Source organism: Nicotiana tomentosiformis, chromosome 1 (assembly GCF_000390325.3).
Source record: "Nicotiana tomentosiformis chromosome 1, ASM39032v3, whole genome shotgun sequence".
Taxonomy (NCBI): Eukaryota; Viridiplantae; Streptophyta; class Magnoliopsida; order Solanales; family Solanaceae; genus Nicotiana; species Nicotiana tomentosiformis.
Genome location: NC_090812.1, coordinates 128,421,905 through 128,440,701, shown reverse-complemented (window position 1 = coordinate 128,440,701; position 18,797 = coordinate 128,421,905). Strand labels below are relative to the sequence as shown.

General features: G+C 39.7%; 1 protein-coding gene across 1 annotated transcript; it reads left to right on the top strand.

Moving 5' to 3' along the window:
* The first annotated feature begins 15,254 nt into the window (after positions 1–15,254).
* Positions 15,255–15,677, top strand: LOC138909436 (uncharacterized). Its single transcript, XM_070200638.1, has one exon. It carries the CDS (start codon positions 15,255–15,257, stop codon positions 15,675–15,677), a length of 423 nt encoding a protein of 140 aa, XP_070056739.1.
* Positions 15,678–18,797: the final 3,120 nt, after the last annotated feature.

The following is an 18,797-nucleotide window of genomic DNA, read 5'->3' as shown; positions in this document are numbered from 1 at the left end:
AGCAATTCTAGGAATTTCTTCGTGCAATTGAGGAAATTTTAGAGAATTTGTTTTAATTTTGGCTTCGTAACCCTAACTTTTGTGCATTTTTCGAGTAATTTTATGGCAATTACAGATGATTCTAGTAGTACAACTACTGGCGATGCAGATACTGTCATGGGAATGACCGGAAGAACAGTCGTGCTCGACCATAGCCACTCGTTATATCTTTATCCATTGGACGGAAGGGGATCAATATCGGTGGAAGGGGATCAATATCGGTGAATCTGTTGTTGATTGATATGGAGAATTATACTCTTTAGAATCGAGCTATGAAAGTAGCTCCGCTAGGAAAGAAAAAACTTTATTTGGTTAATAGTTCAACATCTAAAGATGATTTTGGGCCACCATTGGCACATCAAGAGGATTGCTGCAACGTGATTGTCACCTCTTTTAATATTACTAGGCACATAGAGCCTACTGTTGTGTTCACTGCCTCATTAGGGAACAAGCAGAAAAGAAACTATAACTTGGATTGTGATTTATGTCACATTAAAGGACACATAAGAGATGACTTATACAAACCAATGAAGTATGAAGGTTGTTCAAAAAAAAAAAAAAATTGAACTTCTACAAATTGATTGATTATCCCTATAGTTTAAAGCCAAAGAAGAAGGTTAACTCTGCAGTCGTTTTGGTAGTGATACAGGTGCACCATACAGCAACCACCCTTTCTTTGGTGGTCAAAAAGGACCAAGGCAAGTAGTTGCTCTTTTTTTACCTAAGCTCAATACAATTAAATCCAACAGATGCTGAATAAGCTTACTTTGTCATATGCAACTACTAGTGCTAACATTGACATTTAATAGTAATACAATTCTTAATCGGATTATTGATATTGGGTCCACTAATTATAACTTGTGATAAATATTTGATGAACAATGTTGTATTAGTAGCTAACCAAGGAAAAGTTCAAATGCCAAATGGAGAATCATATGAGGTGATTGTCAGATAGCTAGAGGTGATATCATAAAAAATATATTATTGTACCAGCATTTAATTTCAATCTGTTAACAGTCTAAAAAATAATAAGAGAATTAAAATGTTTTATATTTTTATTTCTTGAATTTTATATTTTTCAGGATCTTTGGTTTAGGAAAGTCAAGGAGATTGATAAAGAAGAATGTAGATTGAATCTACTAGCTACATCAAAAGGAAAGCATGTAAATGAAGGTGACGAGTCCCTAGCTGTACCATATCAGGAGGATGCTAATATTTGGCACAAGAGACTCGCACATATACCAATAGTTGTACTTAGGAATAGGAAGGTTTTTTATTTCAAGAATAAACGCGATTTTGTCTTGGATTATTATGATGTATGGCCCTTGGCTAGACAAACTAAAGTACCTTTTTCAGTTAGTACTAGTAGAAGATTTGTTATTTTTTATTAAAGCACATTGATGTATGGAGCCCTTGTAAAGCAGCTAATCATCATAGAATGAAGTACTTTCTTACATTGATAGATGATTGTTCCAGAATGTAGTTTTAATCTGATGTTATTTTGCTGTTGAAACTTTTTACTAATATGGTTTACACTCAATTTAGTAAGACGATCAAAGTCTTTATATCAGACAATGGGTCTGAATCTTTAAACTCTAGTTGTGGAGAATTATTTGCTTCACATGAAATGGTGCAGCAAAATTCTTGCCTTTATACTCCTCAATAAAATGAAATCGTTGAAAGGCGGCATAATCATATCCTGGAGACAAGCAGAGCTATCAAGTCTCAAGGTGGTCTGTCATGACCCAAAATCTCAACCTTTGTGATGGCGTCTATCTCGATACTAGGTAAGACGATAATCTCAATAAACCACAATTTCTTTTAAGTTTGAAAATATAATATTTAAATACAATATAAAATCCCACAAATATTGATACGAACACTCCCCAAAACCTGGTGTCGCTGAGTACGTGAACATCTAATATGAATACAAGTCTGAAAAATACGGTCCATAATAGTCTGAGACCAAATGCAGTAAACAAGGAAATAGGGAAGGAGAGGCAAGGTCTGCGAAACACGGTAGCTACCTCTGAATCTCCGAAAAATCAACTGTGCGAGAGAATTAGCACCTGCTATGTCCGCAAATACCTGAATCTGCATACGAAGTGCAGGGTGTAGTATGAGTACAACCAACTCAACAAATAATAATAATAACTAAGGAATCGAAGATAATGACGAGCTACACAGTTATAGTTCATTTTCAGTAATTCCAGCAGAGAGTAGACATGCTATCAATTCCAGCAGTTTATGTCAAATCAGTTATATACAATTCAAGTTCGTATAATACGGATATAAAATCTTTCAGAGAATTTCACAACAATGACAGATAGCAACTAAGTGCAACAACAATGAAAAATAGGTACAACCTCTCAGGACAACAATCACTCACTAGGCTCACAGCCCTCAGCACTCACACTCAATGGGTACCCGCGCTCACTAGGGATGTACAGACTCCTGAGGGGCTCCTACAAACCAAGCGCCATAATCCGTACGGACAACTCATGTGCTATAATATCCTGCACGGACAACTCACGTGCCATAATATTCTTACCTCACCGACCGGCCCTCGGCCGTACACAGTCCTCAACCTCTCTAGTCTCTCGGGCTCTCTGAAATCACAAAAATCATCCCAAACAAAGATAACATAGTGTATCAACAAATATCAAGAAAGACTGAGGTATGATACGCAAAAAAAAATCATGATTTAGTATAAGACAACAATTAGCAAATAATTCAACAAGTATGCGATCTCTACGGCTCCCAACAGTACTATCACATAGCATAAGTATGATTTCTAACATGATTTACAGTCAAATTTCTTCAACGCATAGAGAGCATATAGCTAACAATAAGTTATTCAACTTTATAGTTTCATGGGACGGACCAAGTCATAATCCCCTCGGTGCACGCCCACACGACCGTCACCTAGCATGTGCGTCACCTCCAAGATAATCACATGATACACAAATTCAGGGTTTCATACCCTCAAGACCATATTTAAAATTGTTACTTACCTCAAAACGTGAAATTCTTTACTCTATAATGCCTTTGCTTCGCAAATCGGCCGCCAAACATCTCGAATCTAGTCACAAATAATTCGATTCAGTCAATAAAATTTATTGGAATTAATTTCACAAGAAAATACAAGTTTTTCCACAAAAATCTAAAATTACACTCCAAATATCTCGGAACCCGACAAAAGTTACAAAATCTGAAAGCTCATTCAATCACGAGTCTACCCATACCAATTTTACCAAAATCCGACCTCAACTCGACCCTCAAATCTTCAAATCTTCAAATCGTATTTTCAAATTCCTAAGTTCAAATCCCCGATTTACACCTCAAAAACACGTAATCTAGTCGGATTATTTGATGATAATTCAATATTATAGAGTAGAAATGATCACAAGTTACTTACCTCAAGATTTCCCGTGATTTCTCGCTCAAAAATCGCCTCACCCGCTTTTGGAAATGTCAAAAATGACAAAATCTCGGACTCCTCTATTTTTAATATTCTGACCAGAAGTTTCGCACCTGCGGAAATTTGAACCGCTCCTGCGGATCTTTCCCCCGCTTCTGCGAACGATATCGCTTCTGCCATCCCCCACGCGCAGGTGCGTGTCCACACCTGCGAGATGCCTTCCGCATCTGCGCTCCACAGTCACCAGCCCAGCCTCCGTTTCTACGCATCTTAGCTCGCACCTGTGAGCTCGCTTGTGCGAGTTTCCTGTCCGCTTCTGCGAACCTTGCGCACCTGCAAGGTCCATTGCGCTTCTGCGTGGTCGCACCTGCGAGCCAAGTTCCGCAGGTGCGATTTCACCAGAAGGCAGAAACTTCAGGTTTTTCTTCTTATTCCGAATTTGATCCGTTAACCATCCGAAACTCACCCGAGCACCCCGGGACCTCAATCAAATATACCAACAAGTCCTAAAATATCATACGAACTTAGTCGGACCTTCAAATCACATCCAACAACACTAAAAATATGAATCACACATAGATTCAAACCTAATGAACTTTGAAACTTCTAAATTCTACAAACGACGCCGGAACCGATCAAATCACTTTCGATTGACCTAAAATTTTGCACACAAGTCATAAATGAAATAACGGAGGTATTCCAATTTTAAGAATCGGATTCCGACCCCGATATCAAAAAGTCAAACCCCGATCAAACTTTCCAAAAATTTGACTTTCGCCATTTCAAGCCTAATTCCACTACGGACCTCCAAATAATATTTCGGACACGCTCCTAAGTCCAAAATTACCATACGGAGCTATTGGATTATCATAATTCGAATCCGATGTCGTTTACACATAAGTCAACATCTAGTCAACTATTTCAACTTAAGCTTCCAACATAAAATTTATTCTTCCAAGCTAACTCTGAAACACCTTAAAACCAAAACCGACAATTCACACAAGTCATAATACCTCGTAGGAAGTTATTCAAGACTTCAAATAGTTGAAAGGAACGTAAATGCTCAAAACGACCTGTCGGGTCGTTATAATCTCCCCCACTTAAACATACGTTCGTCCTCGAACATGCCAAGAGTTGTTCCTAAGCCTTTAAATCATTGTTCCTCCTTACCATGCACATACCTGGGGGTGATCCCACGCCACCCTATTCCATAGATATGACAACACAACACAATTGAAGATCATTAATTTAACTTTAGCCAAAAACCTTGGAGCAAAATTTCTAACATCCAGAATTCTTTTCAAGACCCGAATCTCATATCTACCCACTGTATAAGCCTGAACAAGCTGTACCCAGCCATAACCATAATCCCAGATACAATCGCATAACTTAGTACACAACTCGCATACACTTAACACCATTTTTGATCACATTAACTACTAAAAACCAACCAAGTACTAGTATAAAACCCTGCATTCAACAAAACCTCATTCCAAAACCTTTGTACACTGCCAACGATGAAAGAAACAATCAACACTCATAACCACTCATCAGATCAACTAGCCACAGAGCTCTCTCGCCCCGACCAGAACAATAATCATATTCTAAGCAGACTTTTAATATTATCCTCCTGAATATACCGTAATCAAACCTGACAGTACCCATTCTAGGTCCAATAACCTTATATTATTAAACACAACTACCCCACAGACATGCCACATCAATATAACTCAAGCCACAATTGCGCAATCCGTGTACCCACATATGGGAGATGTCTCAAGGAAGAGAAACGTATTGCAAGTTCAACAAGCACCACCACAATCGCACTGTTACAACTAACTCCTCAAATTTCGTGAAGAGGATAATCGTAGGCGCATGTACACAATTGTAGAGGAAGGAAAATTAATAAATCAGATAAATTATCATAGAAATAAAATTCCCACACACGGCACAGATAACTCATGTGCCAATAATATGAATTGCCTGGCATGGTCACATGCCTCCAGTCCCAGCATATCATACATGAGAAATTAAACAAGTATACATGTATATGATAATGAAATAAGATTCGCAGGCTCCTGGACTGGTATAAATAACACGCCATAGCGTAAGCATGTGCAAAGTCTGCTATCACACTTCAAATCAGCAAGTTAACGCAGAAATAGTAACTACCCCATTTATTCAGGGAATCATCTTCTTTGTAACCTCAAGTATAGCCCAGATAGTTCTCAACAAAGGAACGAATATGGGAAACGTTATAACTTTACACTTAACAGTCAACTCTAGACATATTATAGCCTAAGAATTCTTCCGAGTATGAATACTTGCCCTAATGCCTGCACATGGGCTCAAACCTCACATATATGCGCACTCATAGCGCATAGCTATCACAAATAATTAACGCAACTAGTGCCTCCACCGAGTTTTAAATAAAATAGTCACTTCAAATAGGTCGCAACCCGAAACAATATACTTCTGGGAACTCCCAGTCTCCAAATTCATCAAACACATGAATCACTGTAACTGGTCCCAACTCCAACACTAGAATGACTAACACATCTTCCATTCACGATCTTCCCATAAGGAATACTTTCATAATTCTTCCGTGCCGCATAGCGATAATTTGGATATCAGCAGTCTATCAACCAGGTGAGTACTGCAATACCAATGAACATCTGTAAGTCAAAACACAATGCGCCTTTTGAAATGCGCACCCTTCTTAGGGATTACCGAGCAGTTATAACATTCATCTAATTATCTGAAATTGACCATTCTATCCAAAATTCGTGATCTTCCTTTCAAAAATACACTGCCACCTTGTACATGTAAATCTTAATCCCGCACAATTCACCACATCTATTATGCCATCATGTGACAAGCACAAGAATCTCATTATCAACTCTGAGTCATCGGAAAATTACATACCTTATTAGTTAGAAACGTCTCTCTTGCTTCTTTCCAGGAGGAAATCATAATACATAATACGTTTCATACACCGGTAGAAAATATCCAGTTCAAACCAAGGATTAAACCATCATGAACACTTTGAAATCCATCCGCACAAAATCAAGCTATCAGAACTGAATTCATCTAACTCCACCAAGCCACACAAGTTGCCAAATCCGAGAGTATTGCCACAAAACACCCGTAAAGCCCCACATCATCATAAGAACCAAAAGAACCGAGCATACCATTACCATACTGATCCAGCATGTTACTCATTTGTCCTATTTTCTCCGAGTTTCTTCTGAATCACCCTCAGGTTGACATTTCTCCTTGTCAAAACACTACTATCCTTACCTAAAGCTCACTACAAGACCTCATAACATAAAACCACATCGCCCTAAGGCCCATAAGCCACTGTATTCTTCTTAAGCACCTTCATAAATACCCCAACCGTAACACTCACTCTGAAAATACCTTATGCGAATTTAAAAATTGTTCCTCCTTCCTTTCTTATACTGAAATGTAGAATCCATAGTCAAACAGAATTACCGCACGTCCCGATACTATCCAATGTAAGTAACTGATTCTAGTGATATACAAATTCGAAAAAATTTCAATTTCCACATATACATTTTGAATCCATTAGAACCCTCTCGATAGTCATCCATTCTGCTCAAATCTAATTTACTACGCCCCAAACGGGCCGAAAGACATGTGCTCCTTTAACATAGTTAACACTTAAATAAGTAACCCTGCCTTAACACGACCAACTAAATTCATACTTCGTGTGCACTACATCCTTCAAAATAACAACTTAATCATTCCAAAATTTTCATATTCCTATAAAGTGCCCTATAACCCATATACACCTGGATCAGCCTAAACAAAGATAACATAGTGTATCAACAAATATCAAGAAAGACTGAGGTATAATAAGCAAGAAAAATCATGACTGAGTACAAGACAATAATTTGAAAATAATTCAACAAGTATGTGACCTCTACGGGTCCCAACAATACTATCGCATAGCGTAAATATGATTTCTAACATGATTTACAGTTAAATTTCTTCAACACAGAGAGAGCATATAGCTAACAATAAGTTATTTAACTTTACAGTTTCATGGGATGGACCAAGTCACAATTCCCTCGGTGTACGCCCACACGGCCATCACCTAGCATGTGCGCCACCTCCAAAATAATCACATGTTACAAATATCCTGGGTTTCATACCCTCAGGACCATATTTAAAAACTGTTACTTACCTCAAAACGTTAAATTCTTTACTCTGTTATGCCTTTGCCTCGAAAATCGGCCTCTAAACGCCTTGAATCTAGTCACAAATAATTTGATTCAGTCAATAAAATTTATTGGAATTAATTCCATAAGAAAATGCAAGTTGTTCCACAAAAATCCGAAATTACACTCCAAAAAACCCCCGTGGGGCCCACGTCTCGGAACCCGACAAAATTTATAAAATCCGAAAGCTCATTCAACCACGAGTCTACCCATATCAATTTTACCAAATTCCGACCTCAACTCGACCCTCAAATCTTCAAATCGTATTTTCAAATCCCTAAGTTCAAATCCCCGATTTACACCTCAAAAACACGTAATCTAGTCGAATTATTTGATGATAATTCAATATTATGGAATAGAAATTATAATAACTGACTTACCTCAAGATTTCATGTGATTTCTCACTCAAATATCGCCTCACCCGCTTTTGGAAATGTCAAAATCTCGGACTCCTCTATTTTTAATATTCTGACCAGGAGTTTTGCACCTATGAAAATTTGAACCGCTTCTCCGCAACCGCTGCTGCGGATCTTTCCCCCGCGTCTGCAAAGGATATCGCTTCTGCCATCCCCCACGCACAGGTGCATATCCGCATCTGCGTTCCACAGTCACCAGCCCAGCCTCCGCTTCTGCGTATCTCAACTCGCACATGCGAGCTCGCTTGTGCGCGCTTCTGCGAACCTTGCACACCTGCGAGGTCCATTGCGCTTCTGCGTGGTCGCACCTGCGAGCCAAGTTCCGCAGGTGTGATTGCACCAGAAGGCAGAAACTTTAGGTTTTTCTTCTAAGTCCGAATTTGATCTGTTAACCATCCGAAACTCACCCGAGCCCCCAGGGATCTCAACCAAATATACCAACAAGTCCTAAAACTTCATACGAACTTATTCGAACCTTCAAATCACATCCAACAACACTAAAAACACGAATCACACATAGATTCAAGCCTAATGAACTCTTAAAACTTTCGATTTAAACGACGTCGGAACCTATCAAATCACGTCGGATTGGCCTCAAATTTTGCACACAAGTCCTAAATGACATAATGGAGGTATTTCAATTTTCAGAAGAGATTCCAACCCCGATATCAAAAAGTCAACCCCCCGATCAAACTTCCCAAAAATTCGACTTTCGCCATTTCAAGCCTAGTTCTACTACTGACCTCCAAATAATTTTTTGGACACGCTCCTAAGTCCAAAATTACCATACGGAGTTACTGGAATTATCAGAATTCGAATTCGAGGTCGTTTACACATAAGTCAACATCTAGTCAACTATTTCAACTTAAGCTTCTAACATGAAATTCATTTTTCCAAGCTAACTCTGAAATACCTTAAAACCAAAACCGATAATTCACACAAGTCATAATACCTCGTAGGAAGTTATTCAAGATTTCAAATAGTTGAAAGGAGCGTAAATGCTCTAAACGACCGGTCGGGTCGTTATATCTGCCTATTAGGTTCTGGGGTAAATCTATATAAGCTCCAGTCTATGTAATTAACAGGGTTCCCTCTACTGTTTTAGATAGTTTGTCCCAGTTTGAGGATTTTTATGGGAAGCCTCCTACATTTAGCCATATGAAACTGTTGGGATGTCTATGTTATGCCTTTAATCTCACCAAGCAGGATAAGTTTGCGTCTAGAGCTATTAAATCTGTCCATGTGGAGTATGCTTTATCTCATAAAGGTTATCTTCTCTTATGTCTTAGATACTAGAACTTTCTTTGTTATTTAAGAAGTGAAGTTCTTTGAACAAGTATTCCCTTTTAAGCATCCTCGCCCGATCTTATCGCACAATCACCACATATATCTCCTCAGTTTTTATATGTTCTAGAATGTTCAATTGTTATTATAGGTTCAAAGGTTTATCTCTAGTTGAATTGGGACATTTGTTGAGTCATAACACCATTTTCCTTTGGACAACACTAAACTGCAAGATACCAATGTAGAGGGCAATACTAATTATGCTACGCCACATGCTACTCCAATTGCTCCACCTGTCCTGGATACACCTCGTCGGAGATCAGAAAGGGTGAGAAAACCACCTATCGGGCTCAAGAATTTTGTTAGGACAGATAAAGGGAAAGATGCTACTAACAGTTGTCTCTATTCAATTTCTGAGGTGCTAGGATACGACTCTTTATCTCCATACTGTCAAAGTTATTTGTTTGATTTCTCAGCTCAACTAAAACCTAAATCTTACTATAAAGTCAAAAAGTATCCTAGATGGGTTGATGTCATGAAGGCTGAGATTAAGGTCTTAGAAGATAATAAAACTTGGGAGATAGTCTTATTGTCTTCAGGAAAGAAAGTTGTAGGATCTAAGTAGCTGTATAAAATAAATTACAAAGCTCCAAGGGAGCCAAAGCTAGACTAGTGACAAAGAAGTATAATAAAAAAGAAGGAATAGACTATCAAGAAACTGTTTCCCCTTTAGTGAAGATGGTCACAATCAGAGCTATTATTGGCGTATGAGCTGCAAAGAAATGGCATGTTAAACATATGTATATTTATAATGCAGGTGATCTTGATGATGGAGTTTATATGAGTCTTCCTTAGGGTTTCAATCATTCAGCAGGTGGTTAGAAGGTTTGTAGGTTGCTTAAATTTATTTATAGATTTAAACACGCCTTAAGGCAGTGGAATATCAAACTCATAACAGCCTTGATTTATTATAGTTTTGCACAAAATTCTCTTGACTACTCTCTTTTCACTAAGAGGGTAGGGACACTTTGTGGTAATTTTGATCTATATGGATGATATTTTGATCACTGGTGATGATATGCCTTTAATACAAGATATCAAAGATACTCTTCAGCACAATTTTAAGATTAAAGATCTGAGCAAGCTTAGGTATTTCCTTGGCATTGAGTTTGCAAAGAGTAATAAAAGGTTTTTAATGTATCAAAGAAAGTACACTTAGTAATTAATTTTAGACACGAGCTTATCAGGTAAAAAGCCTTTTGATATACCTCTAGAGATCAACTTGAAGTTAATGTTTGATGAGTTTGACTACTATGTTATTGACCAATATATAATTGATCCAATTTTGCCTGATCCAGCGAATTATCAAAGGCTGATTAAAAAGTTATTGTACTTGACTATTAGCAAGCCTGATATTGCCTTTGTAGTTCGGAGTCCTAGTGAGTTTATGCATGAGCCTAAGGATTCCCTTATGAAGGATGCTATCGGGGTTGTTAGATATCTAAATATGGAGTCAAGTTTAGGTATCTTGATGTCCTATGCCAGTTCTAACAAGCTTTTGCTATTTTGATAATAATCGGGCTTCCTATCCTAATACCAGGAAGTCTATTACAAGTTATCTGGTGAAGTATGGTGATTCTTTATTTTCTTAGAGATCTAAGAAGCAAAATACTATTTTCAGAAGTTCAGCAGAAACTGAATACAAGAGTTTGGCTTCCACTGTTGCTGAGCTAGTCTGGCTTCTTGATCTTTTCAAAGCACTTGATGTTGAGCTACAACTACCGGTTATTATGCATTGTAACAGGAAGGTTGCAATTTAAACTGTTTCTAATCATGTCTTTCATGAGAGGACTAAGCATATTAATATTGATTGTCACATCATCGTAGAGAAGGTCCTTCATGGTCTTATTCATCTTTTTACATGTCCTTAAGTGAACAACAAGTAAACTTGGTAACCAAAGGCTTGAGCAGATTTCAACATACTTACTTAGCCCACAAGCTATGGATGAAGAATATCTTTATATTCCCTAACTTGAGGAGAGTAAAGGAAGATACTCATACTTGTGACATTTCTTAGCATAGTTGGTTCCCCAGTATTAAGTTAACTCTAGTTAGTAGCTTAGTTAAGTTGTAATCAGGATAGCAGTTAGGTGGTTATATTGTACAAATGTATTAGTTAATTAGATGTAATTACATAACTATTTACATAACTATAAATATCTTGTAATCAGATAGCTTAATGATTAAGCTGAAATAATATCCTCTCTCAATTGCTCTGATTCTCCTTTCTTCTCAGCACTGCAATAATTACACATTTCTAATTTCACCTCCAATTTACAAACTTAACACAATTTAAATTGAACTCAATGCATGAACTCCCATATTAAAATCTCAGCTCCACAATGACTGACCTATATTCAAAATAGTGGATGCTGAAATTATTTAACCCCCTATTTTTATTAGGAACTAGTATTGACATATAAATAAATTGACTGAGTATACTTCTCTCATTACTACCAATCCTAGATTAGAAGTATATGAGTATCCATGATCTAAAAAATTTGGATCCATAAATACATCTCGCAAAAGATTCATTCTCAAATAGCAATAATGGGCAATTTTTTAATAGTACCATCAATTATGCCTAAACTAATGAAAGTAAAACTATAGAGATCAAGAGGTCTCAAGTTCAGATTGTATGAAAGCTTGAGTTTGCATTCAGTTTATAAGTTAATACTCTCCCTAATTATATATTTTTAAAGTGTGTCAAATTGGACTACTATGTAAACATTTAAATATTCTTTTGTTGGTTGATGAAAAACTTCAATTATATCTCTATTTTAAACATACTTAGGCTCGATAGTATGAACAATATAAAACTTGTGTGTTTGCTTATGTTCACTTTCACCTTGTTTACCCTTAAAATTGGATAACAATTAAACTTATAATGTGATTCTAAGTACGCGTGATTTCACTTAATACCAATTGATAAATATGAAGATTAATAACAGAAATGAACTATAAAGTAAAGCAAACCAGTGTTAGAGTGGAACTCAGCCCTCGAGTTTGGATACCCTCGAACCGGTTGATGCAAGAAAAATTAAAATATAACAAGCTGATGAACAGAAGTATAAACGAGAAAGAGAATTATATTGCTTTGATATTTGTGAACAATGTGTCTTACAAATGATTAGAACCCCCTTTAAATAGTAGAGGAATTCCACTTATGGTATAATTCTAATTACAGACGGAAATTCCACGATTAGCTAATTAACCATTTTTGATTTGATCCGTTCCGAGATTTACGCCATGATCCTCGATGCAACCTCCCGGTCTCGGTCAAATAGTAAAATCAGGTGGGCCCGGTTTTAACCGTATACAGATATTCCCCTCGTTTCTTGGAGTGAAATAACAAGAAACGAATTGAGCCTTCGATTTTCTACCTCGACCTGTCATGACGTCATCCTCATGATGTAAGCGACGGGAGTGACCGAAACATCCCGTTGGTACAGTTTCCCAAGTCATTAATGAGTGTCAGTTGGTGGTCGGCCACTAGTGCCTTTGAACCATCACCGTGAATCCAATAAATAGACCCCTTTCTCATTGATTCAAACTTTACTTTCACTTCCTTCTAATCTCCAAAGCTTTTACATCTCTTAAGTTCTTCCCTTCTATAAATCTACAGGTTTTGCTGTTAATCCTTTCTCAAACGTCAAGTCCTATTATCTTCCTCTTCTTCAAACTTACACAAAAATGGCAAAAACATCGAAAATGATACCACAAAAAGAATCTGCTTCATCTTCTCAACCGATCGGCGGAAAAACGCCGGTGGAACCCCGTCTTGAGGAATGCATTCCTGGGCGGTGCACGCTAAACTCCGATTTCAAGACCGATAAAGCCTCGTTGATTCCTGGTCGATGCGAGCCAATGTCGAGGTATATATGCTCGATAACTGAGGGATACCTTAAGCAGGTAAAGAAAGGCTGCAACTGGGAGGGCAAAGAGGTGGTGATCCCGACCCCCGAAGAAGACATCACCACCCATATGGAAGGGTTTCTAAGTGTTTACACTTAGCCTTTCACGCTGGGCCCCCTCCACCCTGTCATCATTGATTTTTGTCGTCAATATCAAATAACCCTAGGCCAAATCCATCCTTCCTTTTGGTGAATTGTTATTCTGCTCCGATTCTTTGTGAGCAAAGTAGAGGGGATTCCTTTCACCCTCGATCACCTTATCAGATTGTACAGTCCCCACTTCTATCGAGGCGGGTTAATAAAACTCCAATGTCGGGCTACCAAAGTGTTGTTCTCGAGCATAGACGAGGACAAGGATCGAGGTTGGATGGGCCGGTTCATTCGAGTGAGTACTTCCGACTTAATTCCAGCCGAGAAGATGCCATTTTTTGAGAAATGGAACATGAATCGTAAGTACCGTCTCACTGTTAGCTTCCATGTATTATTTGTTCCTTTGTCTTTTCTCATTGATGTCTTTTTCCATGATGTAGTGGTCGCTTGGATGCTCCGTGTGATTCCCGACCTCGAGAGCTGAGTTCAGAACCTGGCCTCGACCTCTACATACGCCGAACGCTCATGGCGTGATTTAGCAAAGGGCCGATGGGAGGCCAAGAATCATGGTAAGCCCACTTTTTGTGTATTTGATGATTTGATTAAGATCCCCTTCTTCTACTTATTCAATTTTCTCATGTACAGGCTTGGGCAAGGATGTGGTCATGAGGCCCCCGTCTAGTGAGGAGGAGACTTCGACCTCGGTTCCGAAGCCGGTGAAGGATAAGAAGAGGAAAAGGACCTCAACCTCTGAGGATCCAAAGCCTAAGAAGAATCTGGTTCGTAAACCGAAGAAAGACACCATTTCCCTGCCTGCAGATGTGATTCAACTGCTAAAGGATGAATAAGAAGAAGATGAAGACGATGGCTCGGAACTGGTGGCCCGAGTAAAGAAAGCCATCGAGGCCCCAAAGTCCGCTGAGCCTGTGGTAGTTGAGGAGATTCCGCCTCGAGCCGAGGGGGTCCTGGAAAAGGACTCAGGCAAAGTTCCCGAGTCGTCGAAGATCGAAGATACCTCCCGTCGAGATGAGAAAAAGGCGGGTATATCTGAAGGGGTCGGCTCCGAGGCCCTTCACGACGAGGAGAACGCCCCAAGTGGCTCACTTGGGGTAATAGATATTGGAGACTCGCCGATTGTCCATGCGTTTACCGAGGAGGCAATTCGGGAGGCCCAAGCTATGAGGACTCCTGAAGTAGACGGGGCCCGTGGAGTGGAGGACCCCTTTCGTGGTTACTTTATCGGGGTCAAGGATGCTACCGACCTGAGTGAAGCATCGAGTCTCCTCGTTGAGGCTCAACAAGTCTTGAATCGGGTGAGTCTCAACTCCCTTTGTCGATATCATACTTAGTTTATTTCTTCTCTTCATGTCTAATTTCCTTTCTTTTTTCCGTATAGGCTTTGGCACTCCATCAGGAGGCGTTTTCAAAGTCCCGAGCAAAGCTGAGCCGGTGTGAGGCCAACCTCTGAGGGCTCACGGAGGAGAGAAATTCCCTTGAGGAGATCAAGAACCTCCGAACTGAGTTGGCCAAGGCTCACCAAGATCAGACCGACCTGATTGAGCAGGTAATGAAAATCTTAAAATATCATGGGCTCGATTCGGGAACGGTGGCTAACATTTCAATCTCACTACTGCAGTAGAAGGGCGAGAGGAACGAGTAGTTTCGCGAGGAGGTCAACATGATTAAGGCGGAGACCTTGGGATGGAAAGAAAGTATGGATCGCTTTGGTGCTGAAAAAGAGGCTGCTCGAGCCTAATTATCATCGGTCGAAAGTCAGCTTCGAGGCATGAAGGAGAAGAGCTCAGCTCAGGCAAGGCAAATAAAGGAGATCGAGGCTCGGTTGGATTCTAAACTTGCAAAGGCCAAATCTGAAGCCCAAAAGGCAAAGGCCGAGGCAGAGGCGATCGTGGCCGTCTACCGGGTCGGTGCTGAAGTCGCTCAAGTCCAAGAGAGAGAGGCAGCCGAGACTGCTCAAACTCAAGCATATTGGATTGCTGAACTCGCAAAATGCCAATCTCGGAGGAAAACCCTCGAGGAGATCCATGCTCGAGGTTTTGATCTTACCGATGAGATAATAAATGCTAAAGAGCATGAAGTTGATGCTAGAGCGATGGCCTCTTCCGATGATGATGATGATGATGGCAGCAAGAGCGGGTTCGAGAATGGGGAGGACCTTGATGGAGAAGAAGTTGCCCCTGAGGAAAATTAGGAATCTTAGGCTTTTTCTTTTTTGATTTTTTGTGCGGGACCCTGATCTGTCCTTGTAAATATTTTCGTATATGTAAACGATCTTTTTTCTCTTTGACTTGTCTTTATTCTATTTCCTGCCTCGTGAAAATTCTATTTCATTTATGCCTTCATGCCTTATGGAGATTTTGCTTACAAGTTTGGGAATGTAGGCAACTAGACCGAAGTCGGACCAGTGTAGTCTTTAGAATCGAGTGAGTACTTGCTCGAACTCGAAGTAGAGTGACCCTTAGGTTTTAGTTGAGTAAGGATAATTTCTCGAACTTAAAAAATAAAATGGCCCTTAGGCTCTTGAGTTAGGCCGATATGGCCTCAAAAGAATGGCTTTTCCCCTTTTTCGGCGTGAAAAATTAATCATAAAAATTTGTCATGCCTTAGCACGAGATAAATTTGTACCCATTAGGTTTTTTGAGTATTGGTGTTATCGAAATCCTTTGCTTTGTTTTGCCTTAGTACAAAATTGTTCGGGAGTTCGAATAATTCGATACCCCTTAGGGCTTTTTGAGGGTCGATATTATTGAGACCCTTAGTAATTCCTCCGAGGGTTGCCATTTTTAACCGGTTTATGAGAATATTTGAAGGCTTATTTTATAACGGAATTCGGACGTCTCCGAACCGTGTTAATTTGGCCGTAGCCTTTAGTTTGGGATTTTCCCCTTAGGCTTGTTTCCCTGCTATACTTCGAACTCGTTAGAAGTGTAAGTCCCCGAGTGGGGTGGCTGTGGTCGTGGCCTATAAAATCGAGGAATGCCTTTTTAAGGTCTTACAATTTCGAGGTTTAGTAATTCGATCATGTCAATTTTTTGGACGGCAGTCCCCGAGTATAGGGTAAATTGTTTGAACTTCAGTTGTGATCGGCCCTTAAGCCAGTTTTCACAATAGATCATAAGTATGAAATTGTAAAGTATAAATTTCTCTAAGGCATGGAACATCTGGTAAGGAAAAATACTTCTTTCAATAGATTATACATACGTACATATTTTGCCATTAGGGCTCGAGTAATTTACATGGACACGGTTCATTTGACCGTTTGGTCCTTTACCTATCGAGACCCTATCGACACGAAGTATTTTCCTTGTAACTATCCGAGGGTGATGTCCCCCAGTATTCGAGGTTGATTGTAAAGGAGCCTCGGACACTGTTGAATTGGTCTAAGTTAGCACGAACAATAGTTGCCTCGTTAAAAACCTCGCCGGAAAAACCCATTTGGGACAAAAATCGGTCTAAGGAAAAAAGAGTGCAACGCGTGCTTTCAGACCTAAGGACTTTGCGTTTGAAGAATCCTTTGGTGTCTTCGATTAAACACCTGCAAATGGTTAGTATAAAATATAAACGAAAATGGATAAGGTCGTACCTTAGTAGTAATATTGTTTGAGCAGTGATATGTTCCAATTGTTTGGTAATTGTTCGTCGTTCATCGTGCCAAGTTTGTAGGATCCCTTTCCGATGATATCGAGGACCTGATACGGTCCCTCCAAGTTCGGGCCAAGTTTTCCTTCATTTGGGTCTCGAGTATTGAGGGTGACCTTCCTCAAAACCAAGTCCCCGATTTTAAATTGTCGAAGATTGGCTCTTCGATTGTAGTACCTTTCGATCCGCTATTTTTGTGCGGCCATTCGAATGAGGGCGGCTTCCCATTTTTCATCTAGCAATTCGAGGCTTGTATTCGTAGCCTCGTGAGTTGACTCTTCCGTTGCATATCGAAACCTGACGCTAGGTTCCCCGACTTCAACCTGGATCAAAGCTTCGGTGCCATATACTAAAGAGAACGGGGTTGCCATCGTACTGGATTTTGACGTTGTTTGATACACCCAAAGGACTTCGGTCAATATTTCTCTCTATTTTCCCTTAGCGTCGTTCAATCTTTTCTTTAGATTTTGAATAATGGTCTTGTTTGTCGATTCGGCATGTCCATTCCCACTAGGATGATATGGCGTCGACAAGATCTTTTTTATTTTGTGATCTTCGAGAAACTTTGTCACTTTGCTGCCAACAAATTGCTTTCCATTGTCGCATACGATCTCGGCAGGCATCCCAAATCAGCATATAATGTGGTCCCAGATGAAGTCTATGACTTTTTTCTCTCTAATTTTCTCGAAAGCCTGTGCTTCAACCCACTTAGAGAAATAGTCAGTCATAAACAAAATAAATTTAGCTTTACCTGGGGCCGATTGTAGAGAGCCGACGATACCCATTCCCCTTTTCATGAAGGGCCATAGGGATAAGACTGAGTGGAGTTGCTCTCCGGGTTGGTGAATCATCAGCGCACACCTTTGACATTTATCGCACTTTCGGACAAACTCTTTTGTATCCTTTTCTATATCGGCCCAATAGTATCCTGTAGTTTGTCCAAGTACCTCTGCATTGGATCTTCTCGAACCTCGAAGGTTCTGTTGACTTGGTTTAGCACAATCAGGGAGTCACATTTGGCCTCGATGACCTATGCTCCCAAACCTTTAGCTATCTCGAGACCTGCAATCATGGTCTCATACTCGGCCTCATTGTTAGTTAACTTGGAAGTTTTGATAGCTTGTCTAATTGTATTACTCGTGGGCGGCTTCAAAACGATGCCTAGCCCGGACCCCTTCACGTTCGAAATGTCGTCTGTGAAGAGGGTCTACACCCTCGATGATGTACCCGACTTTAATAATAGTTCCTTTTCGACCTCGAGTACAAGGGCTGGCGTAAAGTCAGCCACGAAGTCCGCTAAGATTTGAGACATGATGGTCGTTCAGGGTCGATACTCGATATTGTCCCCACTGATCTCGACGGCACATTTGGCCAAACGGCCCGAAAGTTCGGGCTTATGCAAAATATTGCGAAGGGGATAAGTAGTCACCAAATAGATCGGGTGACATTGAAAATATGATTTTAATTTCCTAGAGGCGCTTAATAGGGTAAGCACTAATTTTTCTATGTGTGCAACATAGAAATTTGAGTAACATAGTAAACAGGAAATTGCGTACCTTGCACTTCTCGAACTAGGACCCCACTTACCGTGATTTTTGAGACTACTTGGTACAAGTAGAGTTGCTTGTCCATTTTCGGAGTATGAAGCAGTGGCAGGCTCGAGAGGTACCGC

What these genes read in the sequence shown, in the direction of transcription:
- LOC138909436 (XM_070200638.1), top strand. Translation starts at nt 15,255, where the DNA reads ATGAAGGAGAAGAGCTCAGCTCAGGCAAGGCAAATAAAGGAGATCGAG.